Source organism: Phodopus roborovskii, unplaced genomic scaffold, assembly GCF_943737965.1.
Source record: "Phodopus roborovskii unplaced genomic scaffold, PHOROB, whole genome shotgun sequence".
Classification (NCBI taxonomy): Eukaryota; Metazoa; Chordata; class Mammalia; order Rodentia; family Cricetidae; genus Phodopus; species Phodopus roborovskii.
In genome coordinates this window covers 1,146,925-1,165,058 of record NW_026125397.1, presented here as the reverse complement: position 1 = coordinate 1,165,058, position 18,134 = coordinate 1,146,925, and the positions used below count along the sequence as shown (strand labels likewise).

General features: G+C 38.5%; 1 protein-coding gene across 4 annotated transcripts in view; it reads right to left on the bottom strand.

The window, feature by feature from the left end:
* Reps1 (RALBP1 associated Eps domain containing 1) overlaps positions 1-18,134 on the bottom strand; it is a 68,326-nt gene that overhangs the window by 7,714 nt on the left and 42,478 nt on the right. For 2 of the 4 annotated variants that reach the window (XM_051175345.1, XM_051175346.1), the window contains exons 9-12: positions 12,135-12,256; positions 8,345-8,425; positions 2,466-2,553; positions 1,483-1,584 (exon numbers count right to left, since the gene is read on the bottom strand). In XM_051175345.1, coding sequence (XP_051031302.1) covers positions 1,483-1,584; positions 2,466-2,553; positions 8,345-8,425; positions 12,135-12,256 — 393 coding nt within the window. The remainder of the gene's footprint in view (positions 1-1,482; positions 1,585-2,465; positions 2,554-8,344; positions 8,426-12,134; positions 12,257-18,134) is intronic. The other 2 variants (XM_051175347.1, XM_051175348.1) reach the window with 1 other exon arrangement.

Sequence of the window (18,134 nt, the reverse complement as noted above, 5' to 3'; positions counted from 1 at the left end):
AAATGCTTCTGGTTTCCATTTTTTCTTTCCAGATTTAAAGCATTTGCATAGACATTTGATACATGGAAACCAGAGCCAAGTCTAAACACATACCCATTCATGTCCCCTATTTACCATCATGTACAGAGCCAGATTCATAGTGTGCCATTGCTTTTCCTGCTCTCTGTCCAGAGTTCAGGTGATGCCATTTTGCTACTTAAAAAGCTAGGGATGCTGAAGTATTTCCTATTCGGGATTTTGAGATTGCTGTTGCTCATTCTGTACTACAGATTCACAAAATATGATTTAAAGTAGACAATAAAATGATTAACTGTGGACACTTAGAGTAAATAATTATTTTCTTATTTTTATAGTAAGTATGAACTATAGCACAGTAATAAACAGTACTTTGAAATAAAAGATTAGAAACAGCCTAAGAAAAGAAAGCTCCTTTTACCTGGGCATGGTGGCACTGTGCCCAGACTGGAGGTACTTTCTTTGCTACTGGGGCCCTCCTGCTCTCTCAGCTGCAGAGGTCACTCTTGACTCCTTTCTCCTGTGCTACACCACACGGGTAAGCAAAGCTTCTAGTCTTTTCCTACAGAGGTTACAAAGTGCAGCCCCCAATCCGACCACTTCTTACTTCCTGTACTTCTCCCTACTCCCATTCTAGCTCGAGCCACCATGCCCTGGGACTGGATTATCATCACTATCTCCTATTTCAGCACCTGCCTACTTTTGGTCTGGTAGTGGAACAGCAGGGTGAGTCTTAGGTGTCCTGTCACTCCTCCATGGAAAACTTTCTACTGACTTTTCAGGCCATTCAGTAAGCGTGGAAACACTAGTCTCTCCTACTCTGCTCTCCCTTGCTGCCACTGCTTAGCACACCAGTTCCACTCCAGGCACTGCTTGCTGCTCTGCAGACCCAGCTTCCTGCCTGACGGCTGCACACTGACTGTGTTTTAGTCATCTTTCCTACAAGTCACAAAGCTGTCACTCAGCTCCTTCAAATTTCAAGTCAAATGTTATCTTCTAATAAAGCCTTCTCTTTTCTCATTTAAAATGACACTCTTATTTCCCTTTCCAGCTTTTAAGTTCTACCCATGGAATTAGCTTTCTTTTCATCTAAGAGTCACCGTATCCCACCCTAATCTCCCTTATAAACTCTTCTGTTTGCTGTGAAATCCACTCTCCCTAGATTGGAACCTAGCACGTAGTATCTAATTATCATGGCTGCATCAGTGAATGAAAACATACACAATGTTTTGTGAGAAAACTAAGAACAGACAACTGAGGAAGGGCCAAGGGAACAAACAGGGCATGGAGGCAAACAGGTAAGCCTGCCCTGAGGTAGATGACAATGACGGGTGGCAGGTTTTGAAGAGTTACTGTCCCCTATTTTATGAAGTGAACACAGTGTTTATGAATAAATACTTCAATCCCCCAGACTCTAAATTTACTTAGTGAGCTCAGATGTGAGATATGATTCTATTTTTCACTTACCAACAGTATTTCCAGAAGGAAATTTTACTGATGAATTGATTTTATTTTCTTCAGAAAGGTCAGATGTTTTCATAAGTAACGGACTTGTGGGATTAGTGTGATCTAGTAGAGAATTAAAAGGTAACAATGCAAGAGACAGACATTTACATTGAGATCACATTACAATAAGGCTTCATTCAGATACTGTAAAAAGTTTCACAAGAACACAGTGTTATTAATAAAACCAAATATAGTCCTGTTTATGGAAAATTTTGTTATCTTCCACTACAGAACATTACTTATCTGCATTTCCACTTGGTTAACTTTATCCCTATAGCACAGGTAACAAACTACTTAGTGTCTGGGCTGTAAATGATACCAGTGCTGATTTATACAGACAATACATTTTCCTGGACTAGGCCAGGCAAGGCGCTGTACATCTGTAATTCCAGTTCCAGGGCATCCAATGGTCTTTTCTGTCCTCTTCAGGTACCAGGCACACAGGGTTGCATACACATACAAGGAAAATACTCACACATATAAAATAAACCTAAACAACAACAACAAACCCAGACTCCAGGAAACAGTATACTGTGTCTCATTTTCAAATGGCCTAATTTATTTTATAAAATTTCCCCTACACATACCCATTTTAAAGCTTTATATGATAAATAATTTCCTTTTAAAAACTGGAACATGTTTAATGATGCAACTCTGGAGGTACATACAACTGCAGAAGAGTACTTGGTTAAAAGAAAAGTAAACAATTACTAGCCACTGTGATGGAGTGCGCCTTTACTTCCAGTACTCTACAGGAAGAGGCAGGTGGATCTCTGTGAATTCAGGGACAGCCTGGTCTACAGAGGGTTCCAGGACAACCAAGGCTATGAAGTGAGACCTGTCTCACAAAAAGGTCATGTCTGAGAGAAAGCCCACCCTTAACAGAGTACCCCGAGAGCTCTAGCAGCGAGCTGCGCTAGGACGGCCTGGTGGGCCTGCCTTACCGCTGCTGCCTCTTCTCAGCTCCATCTCCTGCATGTGGATTTTGCTTGGAGTCATGCGAATGGGAACTGGATGGACAATAGCAGTGTCCTGGAGACAAATAAATATGGCATTTGCATTAGGAATTACGGGACCCTGAAGACTAACAATGCAGGACGCTCCTGCACAGACTTTTCTCATTCACAGTAATGCAAACATGACATCTTTAAAAATTAAAAACTCAATTAAAAAAAAATCAAGTTTACATGCTGAATAATTTGATTTCATAATATATTTTTAAATTGAATGATTAAAGAATTTCATGAAATTTGCTTATTAAAAACATAGTTCAAAACAATATATGAAAACAAACTACAATGATTTGATGAGATTATATAAATGTTAACCTTTGAGGTAAATTAAAATATTTCATGAGAACTCAAAAGCTCAGATTGAAAATCGTTTTTATTAAACTGCTTAAGAAAAATTTGCTTTAAACCTACAAAGAAAAAATAACTAGAAGTCTGTCCTACTGCAATTTTAAGTATGATAAACACTTCCTATCCATTAAGGAATACACTACTTTGGAGAACAAGAGAGAGCCCCCCACAACTAACATGCCAGGATTTTATGATCACAATACATCAAATATGTCTAAGCCTCTGGACAATTTCAGAGGAGTGGTTGACAGTGGTGACTTCTGAAAGGAAGGAAAGAGGAAAGGCCAAGAAAAGAGGATGACGACAAAGGAAACCCCTCAGAACCAGGAAGAAGGCTGAGACACCCCAGGCAAGAGGCCAGCCCTGCGGCTGAGACCCTCTGCAGGAAGCAGATCAAACCTGGCTCCTGAGCAGCTGAAAGCCACAACGGGAAGGTGTGGCTCCCCTATGCTTACCATGCTACCCGTGAATGCTACCTTTAGGAACCCAGCTCCTTACAGGTGAGGGTCTATCAGTGCAGTAGGGTGTAGTATGGGGGCAATGACCTTCAGTGCACACTGGACACTGTTCTGGAGATAAAACTGAATGAACAGTAAACCCATGAGGGAAAATGTCACACTAGCATGCACCTTTTATTTTACAGGCCTTTAGCTTACTCTCGTTGTCTAAACTAAATTAACAACCAATTTGTCACACCTATTACATGGACAAAATTGTTGAGAGTAATTTCCTGTTCCTATTCCATTGAAAATCTAACCATATTCAAATAAATAACCAATAAACCTGAACCACTATTTCCCTGTACCTCTAAAATTATAGTTTAAAAAAAAAATTTCAGTATTATAAACAGGCGACAGTTCTGATTTCTTACATTCTCAAAAATATTTAAAATAATACATTTAAGACACTGTCATATTTAAGATTATAAAACTGTGGCTTTATTAATAACATCTTAGTTTAAAATTTTTTATATTCCCAGAATTTTCATTTTTGCTAACCTGGTGGGTGCTGGTGGCTTCTCACTGAAATTAGTTGTATTCTTTGATGATTTGAACATATTAGTACTTCATATCTTTTATATTGTTTGTTTCTAAATGATGCTTAGTATTCTTTGTATTTTATTTTTAGTCTAATTAAATCATTTTGTATTTTGTTTTTAGTCTAATTAATCATTAAAATAGTTATGTCTGTGATGCTTATACAAAATATAAATTTCCCTGTTCCAGATTTACACGTGATACCATCTCTAAGGTTTGTAAATGTAACCCATCTGTACAGACTGTTACCTGAACACAAATTTTCAATATACTCACTAAATGAGAGTTTTTAATTGTATGGTTCTAATCCTTGATATTTTAAGTGCTAAAGTTGGGTAAAGTGATTTTTCCATTTTATATTTATTTTTATATTTTAAAGACTTTTTTTTTATTTTTAATTGTGTATTGTGGTGGTTTGAAGGAGAATGGCCCTACAGGCTCATGTCTGCATACTTAGTGCTGTGCCTTTGTGTCATCATGGACTGTAACTCCTGAAACTGTAAGCCCAATTTAACTTGTTTTTATCAGTTGCCTTGCTCACAGTGCTTTGTCACAGCAATAAAAGGTAACTCATATCTTGTGTGGGTAGTGTATGCACATGCAGGTGCTCACTGAGGCCAGAGGCTTAACCTGGATGCTGGGAACCATCCAATTCTCTGCAAGAGCAGAATGCACTGTTAACTACTGAGCCTTCTCTCTAGCATATGCTTCATGTATTCTTGAGTTATTAGGGAAAACATTAAATTTGTTGTATCTTTCAAATGAATACAATTTCATTGACTTTTAATAAAATAAAACAAAAAACAAAACACAGTCTCACTATGTAGTTCTGACTGGTCTTTAACTCCCAAGTTCTAGAATTAAAGGTGTAAACCACCATGCCCAGCTAATTTCATTACATACTTTTATTTACACACAAAATACGTAATAATAAAAAAAATCTAAGCCTTAATTTCCCAAAAGGCATGCTAACTCTGTGAGCTTTCAACCAATGAGCTTTCAAATAGCACATTGTTCATGAACAACTCTTGAATGTTGGTGACCTGTAAAGCTTTTAGTCCAGTGGCTTCTGTTGCCCACAGAAGACAAAAAATACTGATAACCCTGAAATGGATGTCCAGGCCCGACCTCAGAGCAATGTGTATATATATACACACATACATACATATACACTGTGGCTTATGCTAGACAGGAAGCATTCACTTTAATATGCAAATGAAAAATCATGAATGTCTATAAAGGTCATAATTTCTTTCTCTCTGTTCTAATCCACTGTCTCCAAATCAAAAAACACAAACCCCACAAAAACCATCATACCACCATCCAAAAATCAGGAGCAAGCAGGCTCTGCCTACTTTCTTCTGCCTATTCAAATCACTAAAAAACCACTTCCAATTGCACATCTGTATCATGTATTTGGGTGCGTAGTTAATATAATTCAGAACCCTTTATACTATCATGTCATAATTAGGCTCACCTCTCCTTATTTTCTGCATGCCCAGCACCCTATTACTCCCTCCTACCTAACCCAACCCAATTTCCACTCTAGTGCTAAGAGCTCATCGGCTCTTCGACCATCACTTCTTCACGTTGTGAGCTGAGTCTTCTTCCCCAGTTGCCCTTCCTTGCTTAACTCATGCTGGCACTTGGTGCTAGCTCCTAGTTGACAACCAAGTATGGCCAATCTCCTCAGTCTGGCTTCCTGAGATGTTTCCACTTGGATTCAACTACATTCTTTAACCCCCAGCCTTCCCCAACACATATGTGTGCCATATGCTATCACTATGCAGAACTTATCTTGCTCAGGATACTCTCTACTTTGAAGGCCTTTGTCTACTTTTGCCAACACCACTCTCAATCAGGACACACAGGGAACCAATTACAGGGCCTCCAGGATGCAGCCTGTCCACTTTTCTTAACTTTTCCTGTTTTTCTCTTTTTCTTTCAGCTACTGGCCAAAGCCTGGGCATCCCTGATACTCTGGGTGGAAAATTCTCTGAAATCTGCTCCCCTCCTGCCTTGCAGTTGCTTGCTAACCTCCACTGAACCTGCCAGCTTTCTAGACCCTAACAAGGCATTCCTTCCAAAAGGTCATTTGAGAGTGTGGTTACAGGCTGTAGTCTATGGACAGGCAACATTCAGCTATTAAATGAAGTGTAAGACATTAATATGAGAGGACACAATTAACTGAAATAGAGTGCTTTCCTAATTGAGAATATAAAGTAAGGACAGGAGTGGGTTGGAGAACACATATTTAAATCTACTACCACACAAACACACATAAATACCTTAGGTAGCTGACTATAGGTATTTAATAGTATCACCTGTATTTGGCCAACTTCAGAAATCTAAATTCAAGTTTAAAATCTCAAATGACTCATGTTTTCTTTTTTCAAAGTCTGTGCCATGTTACAGGCAGTGATGGAAAGTACTGAACTACATAAAAAGTTTGGGATTTTTCCTGATTTCTTTGAGACAGAGTCTCTCTATGTAGCCTAGGATCATTGGTCGCAACCTCCCAAGTGCTAGAGTTACAGGTGTTTGTCACCATCCCCTGCTGAACTACACCAGAGTTGGCACATATAAATCTGGATTTTATTTCTAAGACATTAGAAAAACATCAAATGTTTTCTTCTACATTTCCTGCCGGTCTGGAATAGAGTTCAAAATTAGCCTGGGACATACAAGACTGTCTCAAAACAAGACCAAAAGCAAACAAATAAGCAAAACCCCCAAGTCATGTTCTTGCCTGGTCTAAAAGTAATAATACTATCAGTAATTACTTTATCTGCCTTCTACGTGTTAGAAAATAAATCAATTTTTTAAAATTGCTAATTCATGAAGTATTTCCATTAGTTAAATTATGCAATAATTAGAAGACAGGACCAATAATAACAAAGCTTAAAGCTAAAAGAAACTTAAATGTAATCTCTTGTTCTAGACCAGAACTGTGGCTGTTAACCAGTAGCAAAAATTTCAATTTTTCTGAGATTAAAAACAAACACAAGAGGTTTAAACATAGAAAAAGAAGCAAATACATGAGTAATTCACATACTAACTAACTCTGGAAACAATAAATTATAGCCTCGACATTTTAAAAACAGCCATACGTTATGTTTGAGTTGAATTCAGTAGCTATAAAAACACTTTGTATAAAACTGTAAAACACATTGAAGTTTCATTAATTCACTGCTGAAGCAGTATTTTCTTAAATGACACTTTCAAAACCACATTAAACACCAAGACCCCTTAGGATTAATAAGCACTGGCTGTCTTTGATCAAAAGCATCTAAAAAGAATGTGCCTGTGCTCTGGACAAAGCTCAGCGCTTACAGTTTTGGCATGAACCAGGATCTCGGTTCAAACCTCAGTACTGGGTGGAGTGGGCAGACAAAATGCCATGTGTGCCATGTGTCACTTTCTCTGAACCTTTCTATGTTGCTCATTAAAACAAAAAACCAAAAACAAAAAAAAAAAAAAAACTACCTTTATACTCTCCTTCTTCTTTTTTTTTTTTTTTTTTTTTTTTTGAGACAGGGCTTCTCTGTAGTTTTGGAGCCTGGAACTCACTCTGTAGACCAGGCTGGTTTGAACCCACAGAAATCCACCTGCCTCTGCCTCCTAAGTGTTGGAATTAAAGGCGTGTGCCACCACCACCCGACCTTTTTCTTTTTATATAGTATGCTTATTAATAAGTGTCCTCTTTAAAAGAAGTGAGAAAAAGACCACATAAAGGAATGAACAGTGGAAGAATGATTTCTAGCTAGTTTAAAAGATTTCAAGCATCTGAAGGACAGTAGGTGTAACTCTATAGGGACAGATTTTTTTTTTTTTTTAAATCAGAATATGAACTTTGTAGCATTAAAAAAAAAAAGTGACACAGAAAATAACAGAAGACAAGACAGAGGCTCTGTGGCACAGGACTGCTTTTGTTGTGCTGAACTCAATTCTCTTCACCAGAACTCAACACACCAATTAAATCAAAGGTGTGCTATTGAGAATATTTTTTTTAAAAAAATGACACTGCATAAATATTTACATATAGAGTACATGTTACATGATGTATAAGCATACACATAAAGTATTTATGTAAGGTTGCTACACTGAACAAGCAGTATATGTTTCATAAAACATACACTTAGCAGATGGTAACATGGTTAACCAAATCAACTGTCACAAAATACTCCTTACAGACACACGTACCAGATTTTAAACATAAAGTTTTCTCTCACCAAAATAACTACAAAATATAAACAGTGGCAAAAAAAAAAAAAAGTCCTTCTACTAAGCCCACAAAAATCAAAAGGCCTGCCAAATGTCCCTCTAAGCACTACACTCAATCATGCATATCAGCTAAAAACCATAATGATGGAAATTGGGTTAATAAAATTAATTTTAAACAAGCAAGCTAAGTGATTGACTTACAGGATCAGCTGGTGCAATGTTAGAATCAAATTGGGTCAGAGTTTGTGAGCTTGAAGAGCGTTCACTAAATGTCTCCCACTGCTGAACAGACAGAGGAGAGAGAAGTCAGCATGGGGAGATGCGCACAGATCACTGGAGAAGACTCAGCAGAGTCATTCAGAGGCTGCACTGCGAGCTGTGCTCCCAGATTAATAAACTTCTGTAGTTTCTAATTCCCATCATCACTTCATACGCGTCTATGCTGGGCCATCTTATTAATACAAGGTGAATACCTTTATAATCAAATAATGGTAAATAATGCAATCTCTATAGATGAGATTAAAGCTTTTACAGAATTAACACTCAAAACACCATAAAGAAAACAGTATAAGTGATGAAACGGCAACCAAGCAGAAGTGCACAGTGTTGACTAGAACAAAATTTAACTTCAAATCCTGTTCAAGGTGCATTTAAATCACTGATGTAAAGAGGCCCAGGAGCTGAAGTCAGACAAGATGGAGCATTCACTGAGACTTTCAGTGCAGCCCCTGAAAGATGATTCCACTATGTACGTGCACAGATTTTATACATATGCATAGATATTTAATAAAATATCACTGAGATGAAGTGCAAGGAATTCTGGAATTAATAACGTTTGAGCTAATTTGTCAACTTGTAGCAAGTCAATCTCTGCGATCAGCACTACAAACAGGGCCATGCCAGATCACAAGACAGAGCTACCAATCAGGCACCCTCCCCATGCTAAGAAAATCAGAATGCGGCCATGACAGCAAATCAAGCATCTGAATATGTTATAAACAGGAGATGCACAGGAAAAACTACTTTTCTAAAAGAGGTACACAAAGAAATATCATACCTCTTCAAATAGGTGGAATGATAAGTCAACATTAATTATAGTAAATTCCATTTAAGATCTTAATAACAGCACACAATTTTTGCACAAGATTATAATAAGACTATCATTTGAATCTGCTTCTTAAAATGACAAGTAGTCCTCTGAAAAGGGAGACATCTACTTACACATATACAATATATACACATGACTGCTTACACACAGACACAGCTACCTCACTAACCAAAATCCTTGATGTGATTCAGTTTGTAAGAGCATATACTTTCATGCTTCAAAGTTCAACTTTCTACTTAAAGTCGTGACATTAAATTTGAGTTGACTTTTGAAATTAGGTTTCAGCAAATGAGAATATTGCTGGAAATTACCTACAAAAATGGCTAAACAGAAGCATTTAACAACATTTCCTACAGGTTATTTTAACACGAAAAATGTTGATCTAAAGTTGTGAATAAAGATTACAGCAGCACACTTTTATCATGGGTTTTCACATCAGGGACTGATTTACCAAATTGCATAATAAAATGAAAGTCTTCAATAATTACTGTTGCAAGGATTTAGAAGGAACTGAGCTATCTGATTTATAGAAAACAGCTTACATGTAGAACTAAGCTCCCTGGAAGGCAACGGGTCTTGTCTTATGAGAAACAACAGGCTCTGGACCTGACTACTGTCACCGTACTAGCTGGGCTGTGCACACCTGGCTGAGTTTCACAACCTCTCTGTGTTTCAGTGTCGCCATCTTTAATATGAAGTTAGGAATACCTACCTCGTTGTGAGGAACTAAGAAGTTAAATTAGAAGAACCTTTTGAACAGACTGGCATATCAAAAGTGATTTAAAATTTTAGGGATTATTGTTAGTGTCTTCTCCTACAACACCTTATCTATATCCATCAGTGCAGAATAAACACTGAAATAATACTAAGAGTTTATGGACAATAAAGTAGAACCTAAATTTATATTCCAACTAGATATTTTAAAAGCCATTATCAAAACATTTTAAAATCATTGTCTTACTAGCTTTTGGGGCTTTTATGCATAGCAAAAATTAAGTCATTTATGATCTTATTACTAAGTGTTATAAAATAAAACCTGGTAGGATTTTTGAAAGGGTAGCATGTACCTGGGAATCAGAATCTTTCAAGATCACATCTGATTTATTTTAGAATGGACTCTGGAACCTGACGCTTCAGAAGAGTTGCCTTTCTATACAAACTCAACAATGGGCTAACAGCACTCTGTGAACTTAATGTTGTTTTTTTAAAAAATGACAAAAAAATCTAAGTGCAGCTTTATGACTCTAACCTATCTCCGTAAGCCATCTCTACCAGTACACTCTTCAAGGCTTACCCCCGCCCCCACAAGCATGTAGCTGACAGTTTCCATCCAATGGGAGGCGTCGGTGCAATGGAGGGCTACCGGTGGCACTAAGTCACACAGCACTGCCAGTTCTCCATTTCCCAGCAGCCCCAAATCAGCTAGCACGGTGTTAACAAAACACCTGTCTGTCTTTAAAAGTCAGGAAAGCACAAAAGCTTACTTTCCCCTAGAAGTCAACAAATTACTTTTTGTAGAAATGAAAATTAGTTAACACAGAGTTCACCAGGGCACAGGAGTTTACAGAGGCCTCCAGGGTATGAGAATGGGGTTCAAGACCTTCCATCAATGCTGAGAGTACTCTCTTATTATTCTGCACCACCTAAGTCCCAGTAGTTGGGAAGCAGTGCATTGCCCATATCCTGTATATACCATTGGTCAGTTAATACAGTAAAATAACCACTTGTATTATTAATAATGATAATAATAATTATTATTATTACTATTTCCTGTTGAGACAGGGTCTCTCTATATAGCTCTCGCTGTCCTGGAACTTATTATATAGATCAGGCTGGCCTGGACCTCACAAAGACCCTTCTGCTGGGATTAAAGGTGTATGCCACTATGCCTAGTCTCCACTTTATATTTAAATAAAACTAATTATAAATAGTTTGGGTTGCAGAAAATACACTAGTGACTTGTCTCTTGCATCACTTCAATGTCAACACTGCAAGTGTATCTTCACACACCTCACTAGACAACTGTGAAGACCTGTGCACATGCACGGCAGCTCATCAAAGAGCAAAGGACTTGTGTCCAAATCTTGCTCTTGAATCTCCCTGGACACGAGATCTGGTTAAGACACTCTTCTTTGACTTTCAAGTTATGTGTTTGCCCTACCTAATTCACAAGGCTTTAGTGGAGATGGATGGTGGTGTAAATCACATGATAGCGTACACAGTACAGAAACCTCACATGCCACCTGATTACTACTATTTCTGACACTGTCTTTCTTAGGTTCTCTGGACTATGTACATGTTGGAGGAATCATGTGCTCTGTGTGTGTGTACTAGAGAAATCTTATGCTGTGTGTATTCTGAAAGAATCCTATGCTCTGTGTGTGTGTACTAGAGGAATCCTATGCTCTGTATGTGTGTGGTGTGTGTGTGTGTGTGTGTGTGTACTACAGAAATCTTATGCTGTGTGTATTCTGAAAGAATCCTATGCTCTGTGTGTGTGTACTAGAGGAATCCTATGCTCTGTGTGTGTGTGTGGTGTGTGTGGTGTGTGTGTGTGTACTACAGAAATCTTATGCTCTGTGTATTCTGAAAGAATCCTATGCTCTGTGTGTGTGTACTAGAGGAATCCTATGCTCTGTGTGTGTGTGGGGTGTGTGTGTGTGTACTACAGAAATCTTATGCTGTGTGTATTCTGAAAGAATCCTATGCTCTGTGTGTGTGTACTAGAGGAATCCTATGCTCTGTGTGTGTGTGTGTGTGTGTTGCTGGAAGAATCCTGTGCTGGGTATGTATTGGAGGAATCCTGTGCTGAATCAATCCTGTTAGAAACTTCTTCTCATAAACAAGTTAATTTTAAGCAGAGAAAGGGGAAGCTTTGCTAACCTCACTGCTTTGATTCAGCTCAGGCCATGTCTGGTTCAGTGACGGCATCGATGGCGACTTGCTTGGAGGTGCTTCTGCAGGAGAGCCTGAATAACCTACCTCACCCGGCTGGTCCCCCACATCTGCAATTTAGACACAGAAAGTTCCCATCAGCAACATAGTTTAGTTTGGATGACTTATTTATGAGTAACCAACAGATAATTTTATGTAAGTGGTAATTTATACTCTGTTTCCTTTCCCAAAGCAGATACTTTAACGGACAATACTTACATCATTTATAGACTATGTGGCATCATGGCTCTCTAACTTTTCATGAAAACAAAGTCAAGTTAGAAATAAACAGAAACAACATTAGACAGATAACAAGGCAGGAAGGTTATTCTCTGACAGCAGGGATGGATTCCTGTCAGCCTCCCATAGTGCACCCCTGGGGTGCTCCTCAGTAAGAAGACTGAAAGCTCTCATGCTCTGCTCTGGTGAGCTTGGGGGCACTCTATTCCCCAGTGTGGCATTGCCCTGTCAATGGGGGTATTGCACTGTGTGTCTGCAGTTCAGGCTTGTGATGGCCCATAATAAACTTTAAGTCAGTTTTTCCCACACAAATGCTTTCTAGCAAACAGACTCACTAACATCTTCTCTACAAACTTCTTGCTACCATAAAGCTACACTCCCAAAAGAGTATCTATCCATGAGAAAAAACTGAAGTCAGCAAGTCCAGAAGACATGTATTCACTTGTGTGTAGTGGGATATTTACTTTGTCTCCTTCTGTGGCACTGACCACGTCCATTGGGGGGGGGGTGGAGCCAGGGACAGAAGTGACCTGGGTTACTAGGTCTGCGGAGTGGGGGACCGCTCTCTTCGGGGGGGGGGAGGGAGAGTTGGTGGGGGTAGGAGTTTTTAAACCCAGGGCTTTGTATATGCTAAATATCTGTTCTTCCTACCACTGAACTACAGCTGGGCCAGCAAAACCTAAGCTTTTCCCATTTCACCATGAACACTGGTGGGTCTAGACAAGTTAGATAGCTAAACATCTATGCTAAGATTTCAAGATGGTCTTTAAGCATCTTGAAATATCATATTCTACTTTGAATTTCATTTAAATCTTAAAGTACCTCTAAAATTATACTTAGAAGAAATTTCAATGAAAACTAAATCTCAAATTTCCAAGTTTTATGAGACTTGCCTACAACCCCTATCAACAGGAACTACATAATGAAATATGATTCTACCATCTGTTCATTTGACCATGGGAGAATTGAAGAAAACTGCTCTTGATTTTTTCCATCAAAACAAAAGGCACATGCTAACAAATGTTGGCATCTGGATTTCTACAGAGACAACTATATAATAAGACCCAGCAAGGTACAGTCCTCAACTTCCCACTCAAGTCGGAAGCCTTCCAGTCTCTGTGCCCAACACAAACTGTGTTGTATCTAATGTATATATCTAATACAAAGATGCAAACAAGTAATTGAAGTTGTTTTTTTGTATTTGCTTCCAACTTCTCAGAATCACACCTGATTCACACACACTCAGAATTCACCACTGATGTTTTTTTAACAGTTCAAAGTTAACCTTCTTCTGTTAGGGGCTCTCCCATGTCCCATTCACTGACCCTGAGAGTCTCTCTATAATATACCATATTCAGGTTCTAGCTTAGAGCCCAGCACACCATGACTTTACACTATAAGAGCATGTGCTGTTTCTATTTTCTCAGTCCTAGGCCCTCATAGAGTAGTGTCAGGTAGTGCAGAGCCAGCAGAAGTGGGAAAGTACCAGACACCGCTATGTAAAATATCCAAGTCCTAGGGAGCTGCACAGAAGCTGTAAGATGTTACGGGCAGAGACAGTTTAGAGTTTCTGTGAGAAGACACACGACAGATCCCGCCATCCCACCTCATGACAATAAAGACAAGGCAGCCTAGGGAGAAGATGCTGACCACACATATGATAGTAACCAAAAGCAACGTTCAGCTAAACAATTATGAAGTATCTTCAGGAGACTGGCAACTGATGGCTGCTGGAAAAGGAAGGGTCGGTTGTCTTCAGGGATGCAGCTCTGAGAGGCTGTCCATGCTCCAGCAGATGACCCTATACCCACACATACAAGTAGCACTAAGTGGACTCAGTGGATCTAAAAGGAGAAGGCCTGGAACTGGGAGGGAGCAGGGTGGGAACTGGAGGGGAGGAGGAAACCAGCGTGGAGCCGATCAATAATATACATGCCTGATATTCTCAAAATCTTAAAAACAAAAAAATGTTCACATAATAAAAGGGGAACATCAACCTAAAAAATAGTACTGACTACAGGAAGGTTACTTTCTAAACAAACCAATTTAGAGCCAAACTCTATCAACTCAGCATCATCTTAGTACAATCTCAGGCATGGCTTTCTAGGTCTCGCTCCTTGGGATGTCATGTTCCCATAAATTCAGGCCCATTTGTACCCACTCTCACTTTAGGGCACTCACTACCTGTGGCACTCAGGTAGGGCACTCACTCAGATCAAATCTGAGAACTCATCTGACCCAGTAAAAGCTACAGTCTAGCCTCTTGAAGTTGAAAACAAGAAAATAATTAACTAAATAATTATTTCAGTACTTATTTTCCTAGAAAACTATGTATGGGCCATGGGTTCCTTCTTGAATGACTCCAAGAATGCTTCAGGGGTCTAAATTTCAGAATTATCTGTATAACAACATTAATTTTCATTGTGTTGACACTGGCCCCAAGAGAGCAAAAGCAACAAAAGGGAAAGGTGCCTCCTCATCAGCACAAAGTAAGACAGGGAGCACAAACTGTAGTTATTAAGTTACTGCTTTCTTTACTCCTGCACCTGTAAGTGAATTTTAATATGACCAATACACAGAAAATGAGTAAAACATCTTCCTGAAATGAAGAAGTATAGATTAATTTCATAGAATTTTAGAGCTAAAACCACACCCTGCTAATACTTCAGATAGCAAAGTGGGAATATACAAAGCATGTCTACCACATATATCAAAGTACACTGTCTGAAGGAAGTCCCATGGCACTCAGCTGACAGCTAAATGATGACATGTTCATAGATCACTTTCTTGTTTGGAATGAATTGCTGACAAATCATAATTCCTTAGACCTGATTAAGCAGATGTTATTCCAACTAAGCTTTCAAGGGAACACTACAATTCTGAGAACTATGCATATGTGTCTATAAGCTTCAGGACTTTGTAGCACACAACAACTTCTCTAACAAGAAGGCTGTGATATTAACAAATACATTTTCTGACAAAGTGAAAACTCCAACATCTGAAACTTCTGTCTGACTCAACGGAGTGTTACAAGTAACCATTATATTGTATATAAAAAAAATCATGTATATATAAAAAGTTTACTCAAATACAAGACAGATGAATGGTCTGTAATGCTACAAGGTAAAACAATCAAAAAATTTATAATTTCAGCTTCCACACTACAACTAACTTTTAAGCAATTACTTGGGGCCATAACAGTTTGTAGAGTCCTTGCTAGAAGCTCTGGACTCATTATCTCAGCACTGCATAAACCAACTGGGCATCTTTTGGCACAACACCCAACTTAGTGGTCAAGAGGTGGAGGCAGGAAAATCGAAGTTTAAAACCAATCTTTACTACACAGCAAGTAAGAGCCCGGAATGGCATATGCCAGACTCTGCCTTTAAAAACCAAGCCAATCCAAAACAAAACAAGCAGTGCCCTGGGTAGGAATGGCCTCGGTGACAGAACACTTGCCAGCATGTGCAAAGCACCAGGCTGGATCACCAGCACCATTTCAAACAACAAACACACACAGAGCAGCATTCTTGGTTTGTGAACTATTTATTCAGAGTCAGGCAGCAAACTGAACTTGGTTTGTGGGGCTTAACCTTTTAGACTCCTGGTTTACCTTGAATAAGTAATTCAGCCCAACAGACTGAATGAAGAGAGCAATCTGACAAGCGGGATAACGCCCACTGTCAGTTATCAGGAATTTGCAAAAGGGAAAACAATAACACCTTTTTCATAGATGTCACATTTTGGAGAACATTTTCAGAAAAATATTTATGCTAACATGTAAAGAGTTTATTGGTGTTATTTTTAAATGAAGAAACATTTTTAAAACATGGGTACTGTGGAAGGCACAAGGAAAGATAAATTATTATTAAATAAATAATTGTTTTATTCATATACATAAAGGCTCTTAAGAGTCCATAGTTTTTGAGAATACTCAAAGGTTTTAAGTTGAAAAGTTGTCCTAGGAAACTAAAACATCACTGCTGGGATAAATTGGCAAAACTGTCCCCTTGCTTCTTTCCCGCTTGATCCACAGAACAACAAATGGCAGGAAGAAGAGAGCAGATTACTCATGTTCTGCAAACCATCGGGTTCTGAGAAGCTCTGGAAACTCACAGCACCTCCTTCCACTCTGGTCCCCTGTACTCAGTGCAGAGCACCCCGCCTGTCCACAAATGTCAGATTTCTAGACCCCAGCCTTCCAGAGGAAAGGGTATAATTTTCCTCCTACCTGAACACTGTTCCAGCAGGAGAGCCAACCTGTCAACCTGCCTCCCTCCTGAAGGATCTGCTCTGCCCCCACAGTATGAGCTGTTGTAGCTGCAAACAACTGGGGAACTTCAATAATGAATTTTCAAAACAAAGATAAATGTCTAAGCATGTTCACTGCAATGATCTTTTAAAGGCAAACTGAAAAGTAATATAAAAATTTATAAATAAGAAACTGGTTAAGATCACATTCATATTATGGAATATGCTCTACAAAAAAGAATCTGTTAGCTAGCGCTATAAGTCATGAAGCACCAAGTTGTCTGATATAAGGGAAAAACTAGGGATGTATAGTATGACTAAATTTGAGTACAGACTGATCTCTTGGTCTATATGCCATTATGTTAAAATTTTTTGAATACAAAAGAAATCATTAACAATGCTTAATTTGGTCAATATAATCTCAAGTCTGAATTTACATGGATTTTTAGTGAACTACTCATGAAATGTTTGATACCTTTTCTTCCTTACTTTAAAAATATTCACATAGGAAGTCCTAGTTAGAGAGAATCCAAGGACTGTATGCCATGCCTGAGAACAAGAGAGAAACACATCCCCAGTTCCACTGTATGCAGCAATAACAATGCAAAGGAAACAGAAGGGGTCACCCCTTTCTCTCTTTTGGCATTTCAAGCAAATGTTGCTGAGTTGCTCATATGAGTAGTGTTGAAATCCACTTGTTCTGAAACTCAGTCATTTCAAAAATTTTGACCCTACAGGCACTCACATATAACCAACAAGAAGCTTTCAGTCAAATACTTTGAGAGGCACAGATGTGTCAAAGAACTCCAAAATGCATGTAAAATTGCAACCATCTAACCAAAATAAGTCTCTGGACTGACTACCATGACCAAGTTGGCTTTATTGTGGAAATGTAGCATTGGTCTAACATATGTATTTGTCAATAAACACAGAAAATCACATAAATGACTTAAGACAAAAATCACATGACCATCAATAGATGAAGAAAAGGTCTTTGAAAAAATCCAATCTGTTTTCATGATAGAAGTTCTAGAGAAAAGAGGACCTAATAAAGACTATATATGTGAACTCTTCAGCCAACATTATCTTAAATGGAGAAAAACTTGAAGCAATTCTGTTAAAATAAGGAGTAAGAAGAGTTGTGCACTATTCCCTCTCCTTTTCAATAGTTCTGGAAGCACAAGGTGAAGCCATAAGACAAGAGAAGGAAATTATAGGGTCACAAACAGGAAATTGGCTCATCAAATTATCCTTAACTGCAAATGACATACATAATAGAGATCCTAAAAATGTCCACCAGAAAAACTTGTTCAGAAAAATAGCAGGGTACAAAAATCAATAATCTTTCTATACATCGATAACAAACACCAAGAAAAAGATACACACCTACTTACAATAGCATCAAAGTAGCATAAAATATCTTGGAATAAAGTTAACCAAGGAGAACAAAGACCTCTA